General features: G+C 52.2%; 11 protein-coding genes across 11 annotated transcripts; 6 read left to right on the top strand and 5 right to left on the bottom strand.

Moving 5' to 3' along the window:
• Positions 1-353: 353 nt before the first annotated feature.
• On the top strand, positions 354-596 carry GT037_004521 (uncharacterized protein; the record flags this gene model as incomplete). The annotated part of the gene is made up of 1 exon (XM_038929568.1): positions 354-596. One exon carries the CDS (start codon positions 354-356, stop codon positions 594-596), a length of 243 nt encoding a protein of 80 aa, XP_038787840.1.
• A 520-nt stretch (positions 597-1,116) lies between these two features.
• On the top strand, positions 1,117-1,776 carry GT037_004520 (actin-binding cofilin tropomyosin type; the record flags this gene model as incomplete). Its single annotated transcript, XM_038929567.1, has 3 exons — positions 1,117-1,153; positions 1,244-1,458; positions 1,555-1,776. The coding sequence occupies 3 exons, from the start codon at positions 1,117-1,119 to the stop codon at positions 1,774-1,776; spliced, it is 474 nt and encodes a 157-aa protein (XP_038787839.1).
• A 1,467-nt stretch (positions 1,777-3,243) lies between these two features.
• On the bottom strand, positions 3,244-4,582 carry GT037_004519 (saccharopine dehydrogenase; the record flags this gene model as incomplete). The annotated part of the gene is made up of 2 exons (XM_038929566.1): positions 3,244-4,319; positions 4,390-4,582. 2 exons carry the CDS (start codon positions 4,580-4,582, stop codon positions 3,244-3,246), a joined length of 1,269 nt encoding a protein of 422 aa, XP_038787838.1.
• A 1,133-nt stretch (positions 4,583-5,715) lies between these two features.
• On the top strand, positions 5,716-5,883 carry GT037_004518 (uncharacterized protein; the record flags this gene model as incomplete). The annotated part of the gene is made up of 1 exon (XM_038929565.1): positions 5,716-5,883. The coding sequence occupies one exon, from the start codon at positions 5,716-5,718 to the stop codon at positions 5,881-5,883; it is 168 nt and encodes a 55-aa protein (XP_038787837.1).
• Positions 5,884-6,255: 372 nt separating this feature from the next.
• Positions 6,256-8,360, top strand: GT037_004517 (phd and ring finger domain-containing protein; the record flags this gene model as incomplete). The annotated part of the gene is made up of 2 exons (XM_038929564.1): positions 6,256-6,559; positions 6,739-8,360. 2 exons carry the CDS (start codon positions 6,256-6,258, stop codon positions 8,358-8,360), a joined length of 1,926 nt encoding a protein of 641 aa, XP_038787836.1.
• A 452-nt stretch (positions 8,361-8,812) lies between these two features.
• GT037_004516 (uncharacterized protein) lies at positions 8,813-10,600 on the bottom strand (the record flags this gene model as incomplete). The annotated part of the gene is made up of 1 exon (XM_038929563.1): positions 8,813-10,600. One exon carries the CDS (start codon positions 10,598-10,600, stop codon positions 8,813-8,815), a length of 1,788 nt encoding a protein of 595 aa, XP_038787835.1.
• A 470-nt stretch (positions 10,601-11,070) lies between these two features.
• On the top strand, positions 11,071-11,559 carry GT037_004515 (uncharacterized protein; the record flags this gene model as incomplete). The annotated part of the gene is made up of 1 exon (XM_038929562.1): positions 11,071-11,559. The coding sequence occupies one exon, from the start codon at positions 11,071-11,073 to the stop codon at positions 11,557-11,559; it is 489 nt and encodes a 162-aa protein (XP_038787834.1).
• Positions 11,560-11,713: 154 nt separating this feature from the next.
• Positions 11,714-13,044, bottom strand: GT037_004514 (duf-domain-containing protein; the record flags this gene model as incomplete). The annotated part of the gene is made up of 3 exons (XM_038929561.1): positions 11,714-12,439; positions 12,497-12,744; positions 12,804-13,044. The coding sequence occupies 3 exons, from the start codon at positions 13,042-13,044 to the stop codon at positions 11,714-11,716; spliced, it is 1,215 nt and encodes a 404-aa protein (XP_038787833.1).
• Positions 13,045-14,052: 1,008 nt separating this feature from the next.
• Positions 14,053-15,300, bottom strand: GT037_004513 (eukaryotic translation initiation factor 5; the record flags this gene model as incomplete). Its single annotated transcript, XM_038929560.1, has 1 exon — positions 14,053-15,300. The coding sequence occupies one exon, from the start codon at positions 15,298-15,300 to the stop codon at positions 14,053-14,055; it is 1,248 nt and encodes a 415-aa protein (XP_038787832.1).
• A 1,334-nt stretch (positions 15,301-16,634) lies between these two features.
• Positions 16,635-18,380, top strand: GT037_004512 (tmp-teni-domain-containing protein; the record flags this gene model as incomplete). Its single annotated transcript, XM_038929559.1, has 2 exons — positions 16,635-16,743; positions 16,831-18,380. 2 exons carry the CDS (start codon positions 16,635-16,637, stop codon positions 18,378-18,380), a joined length of 1,659 nt encoding a protein of 552 aa, XP_038787831.1.
• Positions 18,381-18,558: 178 nt separating this feature from the next.
• Positions 18,559-20,549, bottom strand: GT037_004511 (wd40 repeat-like protein; the record flags this gene model as incomplete). Its single annotated transcript, XM_038929558.1, has 2 exons — positions 18,559-20,438; positions 20,492-20,549. 2 exons carry the CDS (start codon positions 20,547-20,549, stop codon positions 18,559-18,561), a joined length of 1,938 nt encoding a protein of 645 aa, XP_038787830.1.
• Between the last annotated feature and the right edge of the window lie 111 nt (positions 20,550-20,660).

Genomic DNA, 20,660 nt, shown 5'->3' with positions numbered 1-20,660 from the left:
ATCCTCCCATGCATCTCAAGCACGTTTATCGATGCAGATCCACTTCTCTGGAAGCAATACTTGTTCGACCTATGCAAGCCACCAGCCACAAACGGGACGGGCTCCGAACCTGGTCGGCAATACAGCAAGCTGCAGTAGTCGGCGCTCCACTGGCCCTGTAACAAGAAATCGGACATTGTGCCGTGTCAAACAGGCTAGTGAAAAGTGGTAGTTGCGCGATAAGGTGCGGCGCACCCGGGTCTACAAGCCTAGCCAGCCAGCCATTGTGATCCAGGAACGTGGCTTTCGGATGCAGGGTTGCTATCTGCGGCCGGCACCACGGGCGTACGGTGAGACGGCTTATCCCAGTAACCATGATAGCAGGCCATACATGCGATGATCGTCGACTCTGGATTTCTACGATGAGGAAGCAATGTACAACGTCTCCAAAATCAATGGGCATCAGGTGGAGACGGGTATGGCGGCCGTTCCTGACGATCATCCGTGCTGGTGACGATGGTTTCGTTTACGCGAACGGCCGAACGTCCACAGAACGTCAAAGTCAGCCTCTTCGTCTGCTGGCTCGCGACCCGCCACCCCCATGTACAACTAATTGACAAATTGTCAGCTAAACCTTTACTCGTCTTCAGCAAGCTTTTGACGTCGTCACCGTCACCGGGGCAGGTGAACAGGCACCCGCAATCCGATTTGACATGGCGCGTTGCTACCAGGTACCGGGTCCATGACACTATTACCAGGGAAGAATGGATAAATTCTTCGGTCCCAGATTCGCGACACACGGGGGCCCCCTAGAGGACGTCATGCCCAGGGTCGATCAATAGCGCGATGCGACGCCGAGGTTTTGGGTTGCGGAGGCTATAATGTTCAGGCTTTCGGAACCGTAAACCGGAACTTTGGGATGTGCATCTTCAGTACCTGGATTCTGACGCGAATCCGAGGCCTACTTACTTTCGGCACGGAATCCCCGCGATGATCACGATGGCGATCACATGCGCTACATGCAGGGCAAACTTGCACAACTTGTGCGACGCGCGTTATCGATAAGCCACTGGATCGAGCTGGAATTCACTCCCGAAGCTCCGCAACTCACTCCACGCCAACTCCATCCACCCCGCCATGAATCCCTCGGAGCGGACGAAAGAGGCACTTCTCGGTAAGTCCGCTACGCATTCGTCTTTGTTGACCGCCGACTCTCTACCGCGATGCTATGCTCACAGTAGAACGCCTTCTGACGGTTTCCCAGCCAAGACAGAAGCATTATGCGGCTCCATCATAGACACGCGCAAAGATGACCCTTGGGGTGGTGACGGTTACCTCTCAACCATACTCCGTGCTGTGAAGATGCAAGATGCGACCGACTACTCAGAAGACGATACGAGAACCGAGTTTCCGCCTGCATTGGACTATGCAACGTCTGCACAAAGGGAGTTATTGATTAGAGAGCAAAGTGCCGCACTGGTCAGTTCACACTTGCACCACCAGCGTCGGATGTTTGGTTATGCTAGACCCGTGTGGATCCGCCCGGCATACACACTGGATGCTAACAGACCATAGATCAGAACGGCCCAAGGCATATCGACACTCGTACGCGACCTACAAGAACTTTGGCTCTTCGGTGGTCTCGATACTCTCTCGGATCCTGCCGACGAAGAAACGAACCGGACAAAGGCACTTGCAGTCGCGGAGATGATTGAAGCGCTGGCCAAACAGGGACCAGGCGGTATAAAGCAGAAGGAAGACAGCACAACCAAGAAGGAGACAAACGGGGAGGCTTGAGGTGACAGAGCTATGCGAATCTACTTTGCCATACTGTGGTCATCTGATGTTGTAGAAAACACAGTGAGATGAAGGCAAGTGCTGCCAGTATTTGATACCCCGGAGGACCTGTCCCCAAAATTAGGATTACATGAAGCTATTACCTACATGTCATAACTATGCACTTGGATCTTAGTAGTAGCTCCGAAGAGTATCTGGTTGGTTTTACCAATATGTGAATATCGCTTTACCTCCTTGTCTACGTAATAAACGATACGGCACTGAGGAGGGTACATACGACTAGTAACTGCTAGGAAAGGCTTCGTATAGTTGCTTGTGTGGAGTCGTTGAAACGTGGTCATTTTTCGAGTATATGTCTTATGCTCCCGTAGTTGTGGTGTGGAACCGACATTGTGACAGTAAGACATACCCTTGTTGTTATTTTGAATCATGCATGTACTGCCCTAGAGATGAGTTTGAAATCTTCTGAGTCACAGAAACAGTTATTGCAAACCAGCCAAATGCTATCAGACTTTCTGAGTGTTTATCATGTTGAAGAGGAGTCGGCAGGTATTGTTGACTTCGGAGAAGACCAGCTGGAGTTCCATGAGGAATGCCTAAGTACAGTAACCCCCGGATCGGCGTGCAATACATTCGGTTCAGGCAAAGTCCAACTAGATCGATCAGCTCAGATACATCCCCTAAAGATGGACGGAAAGCGATTCTTATTTCGTGTTGAGACCAATTGCAAGAGCCATATGGAGCGGGTTGGCATCGAAATCCTGCCTGAAGCATATCTGACAACATCACCCAAAAATGGAAATCTATCGGTACCTTTGCAAACGAAGACGAGTAGATAGCCTCGGTACACCTCCATCACGTTTCCATGCAATCGTATCTCTGCCTTGGATTTTCAGACACAAAACCTTGAAGCAGATGTATAAACTAATTCTTGTATCCGAACACCCCCAAGGGCACCACACCAAGAAAACGGATTCCTGTGGTCAACCTCGATGAAGTGCAAACACATATCGGCGCGACTATGAAAGTAGGCGATGGTAATATCGTTTCAGACGTGAGTTGGCAGTATTTAATATTTTTATGTGATACGTTCTAGTCACAAGGCTGACAGTAAGGCTGCAAAGAACTCCGTTCGTAGTGGAGGTAGGAAGCAACGAAGACGGTCTAGTGAGGGTTGGCAGTAAGCCAAGGTACATGATCCAGAAACGTTTTGGGTCCTTACTACGACCACGTCATTGAATCTAGACAGAAATTGTGCATGGAGCAACATTGAAACTAGAATCTGTGAAGGTAGCAAGATGAGACTCGTCTTTTGAAACAGTAACTAGGTATGTAATGATAGGTTCATTGAAGAGGAATTCAACGACATAGCCTTCGTTCAATGGGCAACTGAAATGATTGGAGGCTTGCTGATGTCAAAAACAAGTAAATTAGAGAGATTGTGATAGAACGATCTTTTGGGTAAACCTAATCGTCTACCCTGATCTTCATACCGAACTCGTTCAGTGTCTTCACATATTGATCTCCTAGTGTCGCAGGTGTCAGGATGCCACCTCCGAGCTTTCCCGCTTCGCTCTCCTCCAGCCTGCCCCGGAGGATAACTTTAGCAGCAGCACTGAGTGTCATTGCTGTTGCAACATAACCACCATGCGCGACTTCAAGGTTCGCAATCACCTTCCTCCCATCTTCGGTACTGCCAACTCCACGGTAGTGCATGAAGTCCTTCTTCATGCTCTCCTTTGACGGTCCCTGACCAGGGCTTGGGATGACCACCTTGAGAAGAGGTTCAAGCAACCAGCGCGTTACTGGAATGGCAAGCAGAACAGCGACTGAGGTAAGAACCACTTTTTGCGCAAAACCGAAGAACAGATTGGGTGCACGCGCGTACTCGTTGAAGCGAAACTTGGGGCCGTACTGTAGTGTCTTGTCACCGGAGGACTGGTACAGACCCCATGAGCGATGCGCAATGCACACGTCGACACTCGCCATGAGTCCAGTCGTCTGAATACCTCCGAGTTCGGGAATGGTTTGCAGGCCGAAAAGGTTGTACGGAAAGCTTCCCGATGGTGATGCGACAACGTTGTCTGCGTTGACGGGCGACAGAGAGTATGGGTGCATTGACTTTCCGAGATGGCTGAGAGAGTACTTCTTGAAGAGCTCCAACATGGTGAGGGATGTTCCGCCACTGATACCGGACTTGAAGTCGTACAGTGTCATGATGGCGCGCTCGCAGGGGGCGTTGTGGCGCTTGCGCACCTCCCGCGCGAGCACATACGCCATGATGTCCGCAGGGACGGAGTCGAGACCACACTCGGGTATAATAATAGTTTTGTTCTTCTTCGCAAGCTCATCGTACTTGGCGACCATGTCGTAGATCCATGGCACTTCACCAGTAGAGTCCAGATAGTGCGTGCCATTGTTGACACAGGCGGCAAGGACAGGCTCACCGTAGTGCATGAAGGGGCCTACTGTCGTGATGATGAGTGTCGTCTTCTTGACAAGAGCCTCCAATTGCTGACGCTCAAGCTCGCATGTCTCGATGGCTGGTGTTCGTTAGCTCCATCCCGAGCCTCGTCTGTCACATGTTTGGAACGCAGATTCTAGCGCACATACCTGGCTGCTTGCGATTTGGCCTCAGCTTCGTCAGCTCGTCAACTACGCCCTGCAACTTCTTCGCATTACGTCCTGCGACAGCCCACTTCAGATCGTCCGGCAGATGGGTGGTGACCCATTCCGCAACAAGTTTTCCAGTGTAACCCGTCGCCCCCAGCAAGATTAGCTCGTATTCCCGTGATTGCTGAGCCATGACGCTATACGTGTATGATTGAGAGAGAGAAAAGACGACAAGACGAGAGAATATCGATCAGGAGATGGTGTGGCTGTAGCTAGGGGGAATTCCTAATCATCAAATACTACGCGACTCGGACAAGACCCTTCTTTTGGTATGCCTGAGGTCATCCCGCGGCTGGCAGTCGCCGGCGGGCGCGACAGATTCCGCATTGTCACATGTAAGTCACAACAAAACTGGAGCAGAAAAAAACAGAGTTTCGCAAGTGCTGTGTTGCAAGACACAGGAAGATTCAAGACCTTGATATTGACTGCTGACAGTCGTTACTACAAAAAGAGTAAGCCCTTGCATAGATCACAGTGTGATCGCACACTATTCTCAAAGCGACCCAAGCGCCTTGGCAGCAGACACTGGATTCCAAGATTTGAGAAATGCCCCTCCAAAGCCGACAACTGATCCTTCTCACCGCTATCGCCTTTTGGCCTCCACACAAGTTGTTCCATTCTGATCGCGCGATTGGGCCGTATTTCTGAATTTGTCAATCGGCCGCCAACAACGCATCCACGAAGGCTGGGAAGCCCGGTGGAAGGGCGCGACCGTGGGATGAAGCGGTCTGCTTTCGGCGATATGTACATACTGCGCAGTATCGCTAATGTGAAAATCGGATAGGGAACTCGAGGAACTGAGCCCAAGAGATACGTAGCTGCCTGCAAGAAGCCGCCGCAGCCGCACTGCGAACTCGATCGCCCGCGTCGCGCGGTATCCTCGCCCAGGGCTTACAGAACTGCGCGAGACGCTACACATAGAAATGCAAGGGCCACTACATTGCCATACACTGTCTGCCCACAATACGGAAGTCTCGAGTAGTCTTCGCACGCGGTGGAGAACATACAACGACCGTCCTTGGCAGCGCCAGATTCCGTGCTGCGACGCGTTCGTCAAATGTTCTTCCTCTTTCTGTTGAGTACTAATGGGTGACGTTCTTGGAAGAAAAGAATGTCTGCAGCGAGAAGAACACGCAGTATACTGTAGGCAAAGCGTTCGGGCTAAGAGCACCACATGCGGCAGCTGTCGTTATCTTATCGGTGTATCCCATAGTAACAGTTCCCAACGAGGAAAAGCCCGTTCACATCTCCAGCCTATCCGGTCTGATGTGTCCGACCTTCCCACCTCATCTACTCTCATACATGCAGGTCGGAGAACGATACAGGCGCGTTCAGGCCAAGGGTGCAGTCATAAACATGCCCCAAGCGCATCTGACGCGATCGAGAAGCGAAGAGATAGCAGAGCGATTAAGTTGGAATGTATTCGCATTCTGAGTAGCAGCTTGGTGGCCTCACCAGTCATTCGGACGACTACTCAAGGAACCTTGACACGTGGTGAGGTAAGCCCGAAAAGTGACTGATCATTTACGAAGTGTTAGCAGCAGATCCACGAACTCGATACATACTTCACACTACCAAAAGTAACTAGTCTCCACTTGGGCATCCTTTTTCTCAAAAACATCACGGGTTTCCGGGGTTGGCTGCGACTGCCTAGGAGTGTGTGGCTGCTGCAGGGTGACCGCGAGGCCAAGCCACTAGCGTCCGCTACTTAAACCACAGTCCCCGCTCTCTCGACTTGATCATCTTCCCAACTTATGAATCGCGTCGACCAGTACTTCCGCTCTTTCACTTTCAAACATCACATCAATGGCCGAGACGTGCATAGTCTGTCTCGGCGATCTCGTCCCCCACGACGACGGCCCTACCGCCACCGCATCATCGCTTGCGACCAAACCGCTTGAGGATGGCGCTGATGGCGACTCCCAACCCCATGCCAAGAACAAGATGGTGGCTGTAGAGTCAACCAAAGAAGACGAACTAGTCGCACACCTACTGCCATGCGGCCACGATCTGCACAACGAATGCCTTAAGCCTTGGGTTGAACGAGCGAATAGCTGCCCGATATGTCGAGCCAGTTTCAACATGGTCGAGCTCAGCGTACGCGTTGGAGGTATGTCAGTCCTGGATGTTACGGAGTCTGAGGTTGCGACGTTGCTATTGCTGCCTGGTAGTAGCCTGGCTACTGGCTAAATGGTCAGTCGAGCTCAGCACGAACTCTATCCAATCCCATAATGCCGTGCTGCATCAAGCGGTGCTGTTGAGATGGAATCCCAACTGACACTTTACCAGGACCTAAGCTATCCGAGTATACCGTGCAAGACAAAAAACAAGTCGCCGATATCGATCCTTCTATGATTGTTGAGGACGACTACACACTGGAGGATGACGGAAGCTATGACGCATGTATGGTCTGCGACGAGTTCGGTGACGCATCACAGCTCATGTACTGCCATAGCTGCGAGCAGCTTTGCCACGTCTTTTGCGCTGGTCTTGATCGGATGCCATCTCGTGGGCCTTGGTATTGCCAGGGCTGTGTTGAGAATCCTAGCCTGCTGGAAGCTGCGTCCCGACGACGACCAGCGGTCCGGGGTCCCGCTGCCTGGATCAACGGCCGAAGCCGTGTACCACGTCACAACCATGCCCCTGATGAATGGGTAGGGGTCTGGCAGAGCGTCTGGGACCGACTGCAGTTCGACATTGAGTTTCCCTTTGACGAGGAAGAGCAGTCGGAGAACCAATCTGATGTCACACGCCGCGATGACATCAGATGGGAGCAGCGCATGCGCGTAGCACGGCGAGCAGGAGCTGGCAATCGTTTTCAAGCCGCTGCTGACAACATCATAACTGGTCGTCGGCGCAACTCCAACGCCATTGCGCGACCTACAAACCGAACGCTTCATCATGAACCACCAAAGACACCAAAAGACCCCGAGTCACAAGAAGAGCTTCGTGCATGGAATCAATTTGAGAAGGCGCGTGAGCAACTCGCCCAGGGTGACGCGCGCCCTACCCCTAGCGTGGCGAGCACTAGTAGCCGACGGGGACGCAAGCGCAAGTCTGTCGACTCTTCGCCTGCTGACTCTGAGCCTCGCGAGCAGAAGCCTGAACGCAAGCTCAAGCGCCCTCGAACTCGTATGCACTTAGACAATGGAGAGTCATCATCGGCTGCTGCACGTCGCAACACGACGACTAACACGCATGCCCCTGCAGCTGCGTCGTCACCACCCGCGGCTCCAGCTGGTGAAAGTTCCACTCCTGCGCCGGGCTTTCTTCAGTCATTACTTCAAGAGGTCGAGGTTGACCGATTCGCTGAGCGCGACAAGGAGATCGCCGCCCCACAGCCGCGGCGCATCATTGTGGAGCGCGCTTGTTCTCCCCAGCATTCATCGCCGGGTCTGTCGCCTGTCTACCAGAAACCCCCGGGGATGACAACGCCGCCGCCTCTCAACCTTACCCGTACCGCATCGCCTGTACAGAAATACCAACAACTATCGCCAACATACTCGCCATATTCCCCTGCAGACGACGATCGGCCTGGCCGCCGCAGGCTCGCACATCGCTCTGTCGGCCTTAGTAGTCCCCCTCGCTCAAAGGACTCGTCGCCGAGCCGCCCCGCACTTTCCTACTCTACCAAGGCTGAGCTGCAACGCATGGTCACAGCCGTTCTGAAGCCTATATATCTGAAGAAAGAAGTCACGAAAGAAGAGTATACAGACGTCAATCGCGATGTGTCACGTCTATTGTACGAAAAGGTTGGTGAAGCTGGTGCCGACGCACTGGCAGACCAAGATACGAGAGAGAAGTGGCAGAAAATGGCGACCAACGAGGTTGATATTGCTGTAAAGGCCCTTCGTGCTGGTGGAGCGGCGCTTTCGCCTGCTGCTGACGACTCTGCATCTTCATCTTCGTAATGAAGTTCTATTGCGTTGGTGCATTTGGGCGTTAGGGATTCCACTAGGCATGGATGCATGCTTCAACAAGGTGTTACAGGGAGGAAAGGACATATGATACCATGGGCTTCTTTTTTGTTTCTAGCATCGATGGCGTTCTGGATAGCGCTTCGAATCATAGAAGTCCGTCTGCAACGTGTAATGAAGGAATTTCGGCCGAGCTTCGGCATTCACAATCAGTGTGCTATTCTCACAGTAACAACTGCAAACATGTTATACCTGCACACAACTGATGACAACGTTTAAGTAAAACTTCGTCTATCGATGGGAAGTCGACGACTGCATTATCCAATGCTATCTAATCGTAGGATGACAGTAAAATCGAAGAAGGCACAAGCTGATCGAAGCTCCAGCTGGACCCTGCACGTCTGACAAGCACCATGTTCTAGTGCACTCGTGTCATCATGAGTAATCTAATAATTCGGCCTACGGTACTCGCCGTCGCGATACTCCAGATGAGGAAAGTCTTGTTGATTCTGTGGAGGATAGCTTTGCTGTTGATAGCCTTGTTGGGGCGGTGGGTACTGCTCAGACCGATAGGTTGGAGGGCCTTGGCTGTCATAGCCCTGTGGAGGGGTTGCATGATGCTCAGGTCGATAGTTCTGAGATTGCTGATACTGTTGAGGTGCATAGTCTTGATGAGACGGTGCGTGATGCTCAGATCGATAGTCTTGAGGTGGTGGGTATTGTGGGGCCCGGTGATCTTGGTATTCCTGTCTCGGCTCCTCTCGGTATTGATTGTAGTTCTGGTACTGCGGTGGGTTGTCGTATCCTTGCGGCGCGTGCCCTTGTTCACCATAACCACCTTGGGGAGGGCCAGGACGATGGTCGCCTTGGGGTGGCTGTGGTGGAGGCTGGTATCCTCCCATCTGCGTGTTCGCAGTCGGTGATCCGACACTCACATTTTCGTTTCCGATATCGTCCGGAACATTGATCTTAACGTCAGGTAGATATCTCTGGACCTTCTGTTCCACCATACCCTGCACAAAGACCCAGCTTTGGCGCTCAAACTTGCGGTGTCCACCATTGACTACACCTAAGATGCTCTCTCGCAATGTCTCCTGAACCTTCTGAACTAAAGCACGAATCTTGCCGAGCAACTTGGACTTGATGTCATCGCCAAAGCCGCGGTCAGCATTGCCTGACGCATCGCGGTCTAGCTGTGAATCGAACGGATTACCACCAAGTATCTTTTCTAGTGGCCGTTGGAATTGATCAGGTAGCAGTTCAAATAGTTGCTTCTCAATTTGTCCGAGGATCTTGCGAAATTCCAGGCGGACCTCTCGGTGAACCTTTGCGAGACCGGTGCTGAGCTTGTCGCTGATGACTCGAGAGAAGCCGCTTCCACTGCCACTCTCGCCATCCCGGCTAGAGCCATCAAAGCCTCTGGAAGATTCTTCCTGGCTGCTCTTTTTGCTTCCGAATAAGTTTCCAAGGCCCTTTACTAGGTCACCTACTTGTTCAGCAATCTCAGCCTTGGCGCCGTCGCCAAGGTCGCGTGTGCTTGTGTTTCCACGAAGCCAGCGCTTGATGTGATCCAGAGCTATCCGGGTGAATTGTTCAGCGAGGGGTGCATGCTGCTCGCGTAGCTTGTCGCCTACTGTTTGCTTGATCTCTGGACTGATGAGCCTCGCCTTCTCTTCGGGATTTTGTGATGCATCTTTGATCGTGCTACTGATCATCCCGAGTAGTCCCCCAATCTCAAAGGACTGGCCATCTTTTGATCCTCTCTCGTCATCGAAATGATCTTGAACAACATTGAGTGCTGAAGAAAGGAACCCTCTAGCTCCAGATGCAAAATCTCCATCTACAGATCGAGACTGCTCTACACCGCCTCTATTTCCAGAAGTAAGATTAAAAATGTCGCGCAAATCTCCATTCGCTTCATCAGAGATCTGTCCGAAGCTTCGAGTCAATTTGGAAATCTCATCCGCAAAGGGCAGTGACTGGCCACCATAAGAATCAGGTGCTGCGTCATTGAGATTCCAGGGACCAGAGCGGCTGCCATCTGATGAGGACGGCCTGTCTTTGTTGAACAGTGATCTGAACGCGTCTATGACTTGCGTCTCGAGACTGTCGATGGTCTTTTGTTGGAAGGTCTCAAGTTCGGAGGCGATGCGGGGCTGGATCTGGGGTGCCAGCGAATCGACATAGTCGTCGACTTTCTGCATCAACACGTCAGGGAGACCGCGCGAAGACATGTTCGATAGAAGAAAACAGGTTTCAGGCTAACGGATAATTCGGATAGGGAGTGATGAGCTTTTGTTCGAGATCAAGGTAGGAAACTTGGTTCATGGTGGGAGCGAAGGTCGAAACGTGGCTGGTGATAAGTGGCGCTCGGCCAAGACAGGCTAATGACGAATACTAAGAGCTTCACTAGTTGTTCTACCATAACAAACACCATATATCCGTCCACAAAACACCTTCCCTAGCATACACATATGACCGCCCAGCCAAGCTAAAGGCTCAGATGAATTAGAAAGTAATGTCATTGATTCGACAGTGTTCCGAGAGATCCGTTCCGAACCCACATGTGGCGCGGCATTACATGGCGCTTGTCTTACCTCTAAACGCTCAGCCAATATGAATCCGGTAACGCACAAGAAATCACTATAAAGATGAATAAAAAGCCCAGCTCTGTAGAACGACATTGTCTTCTCCTACCGCCACCATGAGCCAAATCAAAATCGCCGACTCTCCGATTACTGGAAAAGCAGATGACGGTGCCGTACGTTCAAGGCGCTACGATTCCCACTCTCTACACCCTTCGACTCCTGGTATCGCACTTCTTGCATTCATAGGCAACCTAGCTTGTTGGATCATTACAGGCGCCATCGGCTACGCCGCACCCCCTTGTCTAGCTATTGATGATTGGACGTGTATGACCATGGTTTTTTTTGTGCCTCAAGGACTCGCAACGGTATACCTCATCTCTATCGCTTTGGAGAAGGGTTGGATGTCTGCAACACCAAGCCTGAACGCAGGCATTGTCGGCTTTAGCATTGCTGTCGTGTACACTACGTGTTGGGCTACTTGGGGGAATTTTGCGACACGTGTATTCTGGATTGAGGCAGATGTCTACCTCTCCCTTGCCCTCGAGGCTAAGCTTGGGGTCTTCGAAGCTTCAGAGCGAAGAATAGGCACATTGCTGGACTTGTAAAAAATAGGCTCCGCTGTCATAAGAAGGCTGTCGGCCTCAAGAATATCCATGAAGAAGCTTGCAATACTGCATGTTCCATAAGCCGTATACTTCATCATGCATCTAAACAAAGCCGGGCATCATCCCTTCAGCTCTGGGGTGGTAATATTTACCCTCAGACAATAGCATCGGGTCTAACAACTCTCTTCTTAGCGGTTCCTACTCCAGCATGTCCCCTCTCCTGATCCTTGCCCAACCACGGCTTCAACGCCTCACCCACCAGACTCTGTCTCAGGAAGTAGATGACCTGACCGATGATGATGAGAACAAAAGCGATAGGGTACATCCAGTGAATGTTCAGTCCAAACACCTTGACACCGATCGCTACACCCCAGAAGCTTCCGGTAAGCAGGGAAATGTTGAAGAAAGCAGCGGAGCTGAGACGGAAGAGAACCGGTGCAAGTGAGTAGAACAGCGAAAGGATGAGTGTGTACCCCGTGAGATAACCACCAACCTTTGCATTCCAAACTGCACTGCGGAAAGCAGCGCGATCAAAGATACCAGCTTGCGTACCGTTGATGAACATGCCCCAGAAGGCCAGTTGACCAACGACTTCATATAGTGGTCTCTCAGAGACTAGCCACTCCTCAAAAACGTTGGACAAACCGTAAAAAGTAGCGCCGAGCAGCGCAAACAAATCGCCCTTTACTTGATCTGTAGCGCCAAAGTTGTTGGTACCCGTGATGTGGTCGGATCCGAAGATTACACCTAAACCGCCGATGCACAGAAGGATGCCGAAGATTTGCGTGTAGTGGTAGCGAACCTTGAGGAAGAAGAAGGAGATAATTACGACAACGGCGATCGCCCAAAAGTTGATCAGTTGGGCGCTAAGGATGGTTGTCTAGTTGTTTGTTAGCACAGCGCCGAGCGACCTGAAAATGACAATCGAAGAACTTACGTAGCGGTATGCTAATACAATAAAATAGTTGCCCTCTACATCCATAAAAGCGAGGATGAAGAACCTCCAGCCATCTTTGATAACAAGACGGCCCCATTCTTTGAAACCGTACTTGTAAAGGGTGTACGATGTGTAGATTATATTAAGCAGGACGTAGTTGAAGAAGGATTGGAATGCCGGGATTGATGTACCCTCTTCGGCGAGGAGAGACGACAATGTGTTGGTACCGGTGATGCAGAGAGCGAGGACTAAGATACTTCGTCAGTTTAAACGTCGTCCATTTGAAAGATTTATATTCATCACATACCCTGCCCCAACACTAAAGTGATCCAGAATTGCTTCGTCTTGAGGTACTGGAACCAACGTCCCTTAGTCTGTGCATCACGCTCCAGGACTTCGTTCCCAGGCGCATCATTATGCAACTCATTTTCAGATGTCACATATGTGCCAGCACCGGTTTTATTGTTGGTTGTCTCGGGCGCATAATGTTCGTGATGCGCATCTTGGACGACGACGCCTTCTGCGGGGTAAGCTTGAATTGGATTCATGGTCTTCGCGTTGTTGTTGATCCTGGAGTATGCGGAAGGGACGCCTGAACCGGAAGGCTTGATGTAGCTATCAGAAGCTTATCGAAAAAAGCCGTATAACTAAATGGTGGGTTGTTGGAGCTTTTCGCATTCAACGTGAGCGCAAAACTCCAGAAGTCGCTCACGGTGGTGTACAGTCCGTACAATCGTTGCGCCGCGAAAGGTTGCAAAGCACGTTCGAGGTGGGGGTCCGCCACATTATAAACAGAGACGGCCGCACTCGTTCTATCTCGCCAGTCGCGTCTCGCGCTCCGGCCACCATGCGCAGTCGTGAAAAAAGTGTGCTTGGCCTATCGTCTAGAGCATGGGAGCTCCGCTTGTTCTTGCCTGGGTGGGGTTAAGCTTCGGAGACTAATGTGTCCTTGTGGAGATCGACGGTGCGAGAACATGTCGATGCGCGAAGGCTAGGGCTAGGCGAGCCCCGAGAATGCTTTTTCCTGCGTTATCGTCCATGTCAAGAGGAGGAGAGGCTGAGATGAGTGATGATAAGTGGACGGCAGAAACGACCGCGTGGTCAAAGTGCATGGTTTTGCCGAGCATTAGTCGCAACGTGGGGGCGTTCAGAATTCACTAGCACAAAGTATAGGTATGGGAATGTTCCTACACTGTCAACGCCCTCACCGCGTTTATGCATGCAGAAACTTCCCGGCATGCACGATAGTGGTGGGCCCAGGCACCTGGTATAAGGGGACTAACAACGGCGAACGGTAGTGGGGCACAGGCATAGCAATGCAGGTAACAGAAGCAAGGCGGTGCAAAAGCAAGGTTTTTTATAGGCTAACTAGAGAGGAGAGAAGGATACAAGACCATCGTCTGGACTGGCCCAAACAAGTGTTACAGACGTGAGTAGAGCTACCTACACGTCGTCCGTGACAAAGTAAACAAGACAAGCAAGACAAAAGGTAAAGACAGTCAACAGTCGGACATTTCGCGTACTTTTACCATCCACGTGTCCCTGCAGTCGGGATCCTACTCAGAGTCCTCATCCTCGCTATCCTCGTTCTCCAGCCAGTCCTTGAACTGCTCGGCCGATTTGCGGACAGACTTGCTGACCTTGAGGTCGACATACTTCTTGCTTGCCTTGGAGCACCAGGCTTTGAGCTGATCCTCCGAGACAAGATCGTTCTCGTACACCTTGAGCAGGATAGCAGAGACCTGAGGAATGAGCTCAGGCTTGTCGTTGCCGACAAAGCGCTCGATACCACCGAGGAAAGCCTTCTCGTGCTTATCCGAAGTGATCATCTTCTTGAGCATAGGGGCGCGACCATCCATCTGCTTAACAATCTTCTCAGTGAAGAGTGTCTGGGGAATGACAGTGAGAGTACGGTGCTTCTCCTCGATGCCGAGCTCCTTGGCCTTGATATAGATGTCGACGTTGTCAAGGTTCTCAACACCACCCTTCTCGGCACCAGTGTCGATGATCCACTTGCCGAAGACGTCGTAGCTCGAGCCGCCCTCCTCATCATCCTCAATGACAAGAGCACGCTTGAGATCGTCGGGCAGATCCTGGGCACGAGCCCTAATGGCCGCCTCAGAGGTGTCGATGGACCACTCAACCTCCTTGGCGTCCTCATCTTCGATCTCCTTGGCGCCCTCGTTGATCTGGCGGGTGAGTTCGTCATCGCTGCCGGCCTCGAGTGCCAGGTCGCCATCGTCGCCGTTGTCATCGGCGCTGTCACCGGGGCTGCCGCCATCGGGCGAGGTAGCCTCACCACGGGCTTCAGCCTCTTTGCGAGCACGACGCTCGGCCTTTTTACTGGACTTGTCCTTCTTGCCCTTCTTGGGTTCGTTCTTCAGGATGAAGGAGCTAAGCTTCAAGCGGGGGTCAACGTCGGAGATCTTTCCACAAGCCTTGCAGTCAAGCGTGATGTTGCCGTCCTTGATATGGACATCGGTCTCGGGGTTCTTGCACTTCTTGCAGAGGACGAACTTTGAGATGAAGCCATCAAGGTAGTCCTGGAGCTTGCTGGCATCATGGGCACCGTTGATGATCCAACGGTCATCGTTGGGGCTCGTGTTGGTCTGAGCTCCGAGTTCGAAACCAAAGTACTTGATGACGTGAGCAGGGGGGCGGGCGAGAGACTGAGCCACGCTGCTCAGGTTGACAATGACGGTCTTGATGCCGTTACCCTTGCCTTCGATCTTGGACTGGATGCGCTCCATCTTGTAGCGGTAGAAGGGGTCGGTGACATCGCGGCGAATGTTGACGGTAGCCATGGTGACGGTGGTGCGGGGGGTCTGGTTGACGAGGTTGATTTAGTGATTATGCGGCGGGCGGGCGAACGAGGTCGGATCAGGTATGTTGACGAGGGCCGAAAGAGACATGCGCAGGAGCAGTCTCTAGTATGTGTGGGTTGTGTGTGTGCGACTCAAGGTCAAGAGGGGCAGTGGATTAGCCGTTGGTTTGGTGGATGATACTGCTTGGTATCCGCATACAGCGAAATTTTTGCAGTTTGGGGGGAGGTTCGACTCGGAAGGAGTAGCTTTGGCGCGAATACATATACTCCTGTTGTCGTTGGCGACTCTGAGGTGCGGTTTGTGCTTGTGGCCTGATGGCGAGAGTGGCGGTTTAGGCAGGTCGCGGGTTGGCGACGAGCAGGCTGTTTGGCGTGTGGGGCAGACTTGTGTGTGCTGTTGCCAGTGGCAGTCACTGGTTTGGACGAGGGCGACTGATGGATTTTGCGTTGTGCGAAGGTTGAGTGTGTGCGAACCGCGGGTGGTGGATGGAAGATATATGGGGTCCGACTTACGCTTAGTTTTTCGAACTTGCCGAGCCACACTAGTGAAGGCCGTTCTACCAAACGCCTCCAGAAGCCCCGCCCTGAGTCAGTCACTTACTTGTCTTTTGGCTGTTCACGCGATTGCACAGAGCTTTCAGCACTTGGACTGTGAAACCAGGCGGCCGAGTCCTGAGGTGGCTCGCACTGTCAGTTTGGGCCATTGGCGACAGACAAAGAGTTTTCTGGTCCACACAAACAACGGAACATCAAACGGTTGTTGCAGGAAGTTGCTGCATGGTCGGTTCACCACAGCGGGCAGGGATGCATCACTGTTGCACAGCACTGGTTCAGTGCCCCCGCTTGGATGCCTTTGACAGAAGGTGATCATACACGGACTTCTGCAACATGGTGGTTTTACTGTGGTAATTGTGCCTGCCATGAACACGGCGCGACAACCTTGGGAAGGAAGGCGGTACCCATGTATGGCTGACAAACGACATGTTTACACGATTATTATGTGTCCTGTACCAACCTTGAATTGCCCCGCAGTTCACCGAACACCACTTGCCATGTTAGATCTGACAACGTGGGGCAGAGAGTTGAACGCCGCCGCCGAGCAATCACCGTCAAACAAGCTGCGTTCTGTAAGCTATACGTAAGGCTGTCGCTTAACACGTCTACATTCGCTACTAATTTCCCGCGAACCGAATCAAAGTCTTTGGCGAGCCGCACCTAGATTGCGTCATCAGCCATAGCGGCTTTTCTCAAAGATTTCCAGCATTAATGGACAAGATCGAGTATTCCACACCAGTCGTGCGTCCACTTGCAATAATGGCTGAGCAAAAGGTAGACTACTCCCTGTATCTCGTGACAGACTCTACAGAAGCCATTCTGGGCTCAAGAGATCTGATTGATGTAGTTGAGCAGGCATTACTTGGAGGTTAGTCACATACTGCCCCGGTTGCATTTCCATGTTACATGTCCAGCACATCCATTAATGTGCAACCATGTTGATTCAGAACTTCAGGTGTAACGATCGTCCAATATAGAGACAAAACCTCAGACACTGGCATCCTCATCTCTACAGCAAAAAAGCTCCACGAAAAATGCAAAGCACACAATATCCCGCTTCTCATCAACGACCGTGTGGACGTTGCTCTCGCAGTAGGCTGTGAGGGTGTTCACGTGGGTCAAGATGACATGAATGTTCGCGAAGTACGCCGCCTTCTAGGAAAAGACAAAATCATCGGCGCAACAGTCTCGTCTATCGAAGAAGCACGTATAGCCGTCGAGCTGGGCGCAGACTACCTAGGAATCGGCACATTGTATGCCACAAACACCAAGAAGAACACCAAAGACATCATCGGGATTACTGGGATCAGAAGGATCTTGCGATATCTCGACCAGGGCAACGACGCTGAGAAGAATATCAGGACAGTATGCATCGGTGGTGTCAACGCTTCCAACACCCAACGCATTACACACCAACTTCTAGCCCCAACAACCGCCAACGCCCGTCCCAAAACGATCGATGGCGTCGCAGTAGTATCCGCGATAATAGGTGCTCAAGACCCTAGAGCTGCATCCTCACACCTCGTCCACCTCCTCAAGACGCCTCCACCATTCGCTCCTCAATCCTCACTTCCAAATTTCTACCACGAAAAGCCCGCCGATGAAATAATCTCTGTCCTCAAAACCGCCATTTCCGCGACAAAGAAAGTCAAAGAAATGAACCCTCTCTCCCACAACATGACCAACCTTGTTGTCCAAAACTTCGCCGCAAACGTCGCTCTGTCTATAGGTGCTAGCCCCATCATGAGTAACTATAGCGCTGAAGCTGCGGATTTGTCTAAATTAGGCGGCGCATTAGTCGTAAACATGGGTACCGTGACCCCCGAAGGACTAGCAAACTACCAAGCAGCGATCACTGCTTACAATGCCGCTGGTGGACCCATTGTTCTTGACCCTGTAGGCGCAGGGGCAACGAGCATACGAAGAGACGCTCTAGCCAAGCTAATGGGTGCTGGTTACTTCGACTTGATCAAGGGAAACGAAAGTGAGATCCTCGCTGTGGCGCGTGCCAGTGGGTATCAGCTTGATAACTCCAGTCAGCAGCGTGGTGTTGACTCTGGTGCTTCACTCTTCTCTGTAAAGCAAAGAGCGAGCATTGTTTCGAGCCTTGCGGCTAGGGAGCGGTGCGTTGTTCTTATGACTGGCGTTACTGATGTTGTTTCGGATGGTACAAGGACTTATGCTGTGAGCAATGGGCATGAGTATCTGGGGAGGATTACAGGGAGTGGATGCACACTGGGTACAACGTTATCTGCCTATCTGGCAGCATATCGTGAAGATAAGCTGCTTGCTGCTGTGGCAGGACTGTTGCACTACGAGATCGCGGCGGAGACTGCGTCGCAGAGGGAAGATGTTAAAGGTCCGGGGACATTTGTTCCTGCTTTCATAGACGAATTGTGGAATCATGGAGAGAAGATGGTGAAGGGGGACATGGAGCTGAAAGACGTGGCTAAGGTGGAATTCATCAAGGACATGGACGATGCTGGATTATCGGAGGATCTGTAGGCAGTGTAATAGTAGTCTCAACTTGTACAAACAGATTTGGGTATTGTTGACGATTGAAAGGATACTATTATTACGCCTTTTCTTGCTGGAGTCCCGTACCATGTCGTAACGCCAACGCTCATTGGCTTTCAACGTAACTTGATCGTACATCTCTATGCCAACAACCCATGACAAAAATCTACCTCGCTTTCCTGTATCGGCCCTGATTCATCTCTGCTTTCAAAGCATCTTGCTGATCCGGCAACGGCGCTCTTCTCCTAATACCATCTGCGCCTACACTCATCGGTCCTCCTTGTTGCTGTTGTGGTGGTGGAGGAGGGCCTGGCCATCCTGGTGGCGGAGCGGCCATACCACCAGGCGGAGGAGGGAAGCCTGGGAAGCCTGGAGGTGGCATGCCTGGGGGAAAAGGTGGCATACCAGGTGGCATGCCTTGTGGGAAGCCGGGAAAGTTTGGTGGAAAGGGTGGAGGAGGACCGTTAGCGTTTGGCGGTGGAGGACCGTGACCGTGAGGTATGGGAGGTGGCGGTAAGGAGCCCGACGCGATAAGTTGTGCAAGGCGAGAGGGGTCCATACCATTGAGAGGAGGCATAGGCGGGCCCCCTCCGTTTGGCGGTGGGAATGGCATGTTACCTGGTGGAGGGGGTACTGGAGGATGATTTGCCCCGCCAATACCGGGTAGAGAACTGGATGTACCGTCTGGCGCTGCATTGAGTCCTGGTAATGAGAGACCAGGAGGCAGGAAACCACCAGCGGGGTTCTTTGACGGCATCTTCTGGTCGACCAAGCCTTCGGCTTCGTCCTCGGCTTCCTGCTCTTCTTCTTCCATCTTCTGCCGCCTGCCCTGGCCACGGTCAAACGTACCTTGTGCCTCTGCCGCAGCTTGGCCAATATGGTAGCGGTCGTTGATGTAGTTTGTGTCGCCTGGCCGTGGACGTGTCCAGAAACGCGTGACCCTGTCGTTGGAACCGGATGCAAGGATGTGGCCCAGTGGATGCCAATCCATTGTCCAGACTGTGAAGTCGTGGGCGTATTGCAGGCTATGTGCGGGGTATATAGTTTGCGAGGGCGCGTTTTGTGAATCGGCAGCGTCGTAAGGCGATATCGACGGTGCGACACCAGCAGGAGGGTTTTGCTCGTCGAGGAGATAGTGGTGTATGCTGCCATCGACACCACCGGTGGACAGCAGGTTCTTGTGCATCGGGTGCCAGGCCATTGTAATAATGTCCTTCTCGTGTCCCTTCAGCAGCAAGACATCGCGCATCATTCGAAGATCAAAGATGCGGGCTGTGTGATCACGGGCGCATGTTGCTAGCATGTTTCCTTGGACGGGCTCGAACATGGTTTTTGATATTGGGTTTTTATGTCCATGAAGCGTCGTAAGACAGCGCCCTGTCCGCGGATCCCAGAACTTGACTTGGTGATCCTTTGACCCTGATACTAGCAGTCCCTTGTGCGGATGCCAGTCAACCGACTTGACTTCCCATCCATGTCCCGTCAACGTCGACTCTTCTGTGCTCGACGCAAAATCCCAGATCTTCAATGTGGTGTCATCGGCGCATGTCACGAACTTGGTGTCTGTGGGTGCGATGGAGAGCCCTCGTACCGCTTCCGTGTGCGCCTGTATCTCTTTGACGTTGTTGAAGTTTGTCTGCCAGTACTTGACGACGCCTGTCTGATCTGCTGATAAGAGCCAGTCGTCGGTGGATGTGTATTCGACAGCTCGAATTGCAGCCTCGTGAGCCTGCATGATAGTTTCGAAGTTGAAGCCCATTCCGTTCCACAGAGTGAACTCGCCGCTGGTTGAGCCGGTGAGCAGTCGCCGACCTTCTGGGGTCCATTTGACCACATTTATGGGGTGTTTGACCTTGTTCAGGGAAGAATGCACGGCTTTGGCTGGTATCGACTCGGCTGCGCTGGCGACGCGTGCTGCTGGAGGCTGCATGTCGACAATATAACTTGCACTTGGCCGTTCCATCTCGGCCATGGGAGCATTCTTGTATCGCGGGCGCCGATTGCGCAACCATTGCACAGTCGTTGAGCCATAGTCGGTCACGGCTCCTGTGGATTATATAGTCAGCGTCAGATGCTGGCATCTGAACAGATGTACTCACGCTTCGGTCGAGGTCGCAGCCCTCCCTCAAAGTCTGGGCGATGGTATTCACGCTCCATGGCGGCTGTTGTTGCCGTGTACTACTCTTACTCGACCAGCATGGAAGGACCGGCGTGGGCGTGGTCGATGGCGATGCCCAAGGTTGACGTACAGTGCAGCGCGTCCTTTGT

This window comes from Alternaria burnsii, assembly GCF_013036055.1.
Source record: "Alternaria burnsii strain CBS107.38 chromosome Unknown 698, whole genome shotgun sequence".
NCBI classification, from domain to species: domain Eukaryota; kingdom Fungi; phylum Ascomycota; class Dothideomycetes; order Pleosporales; family Pleosporaceae; genus Alternaria; species Alternaria burnsii.
The sequence above is the reverse complement of the archived record's forward strand: the minus strand, read 5'-3'. Positions and strand labels throughout refer to the sequence as shown.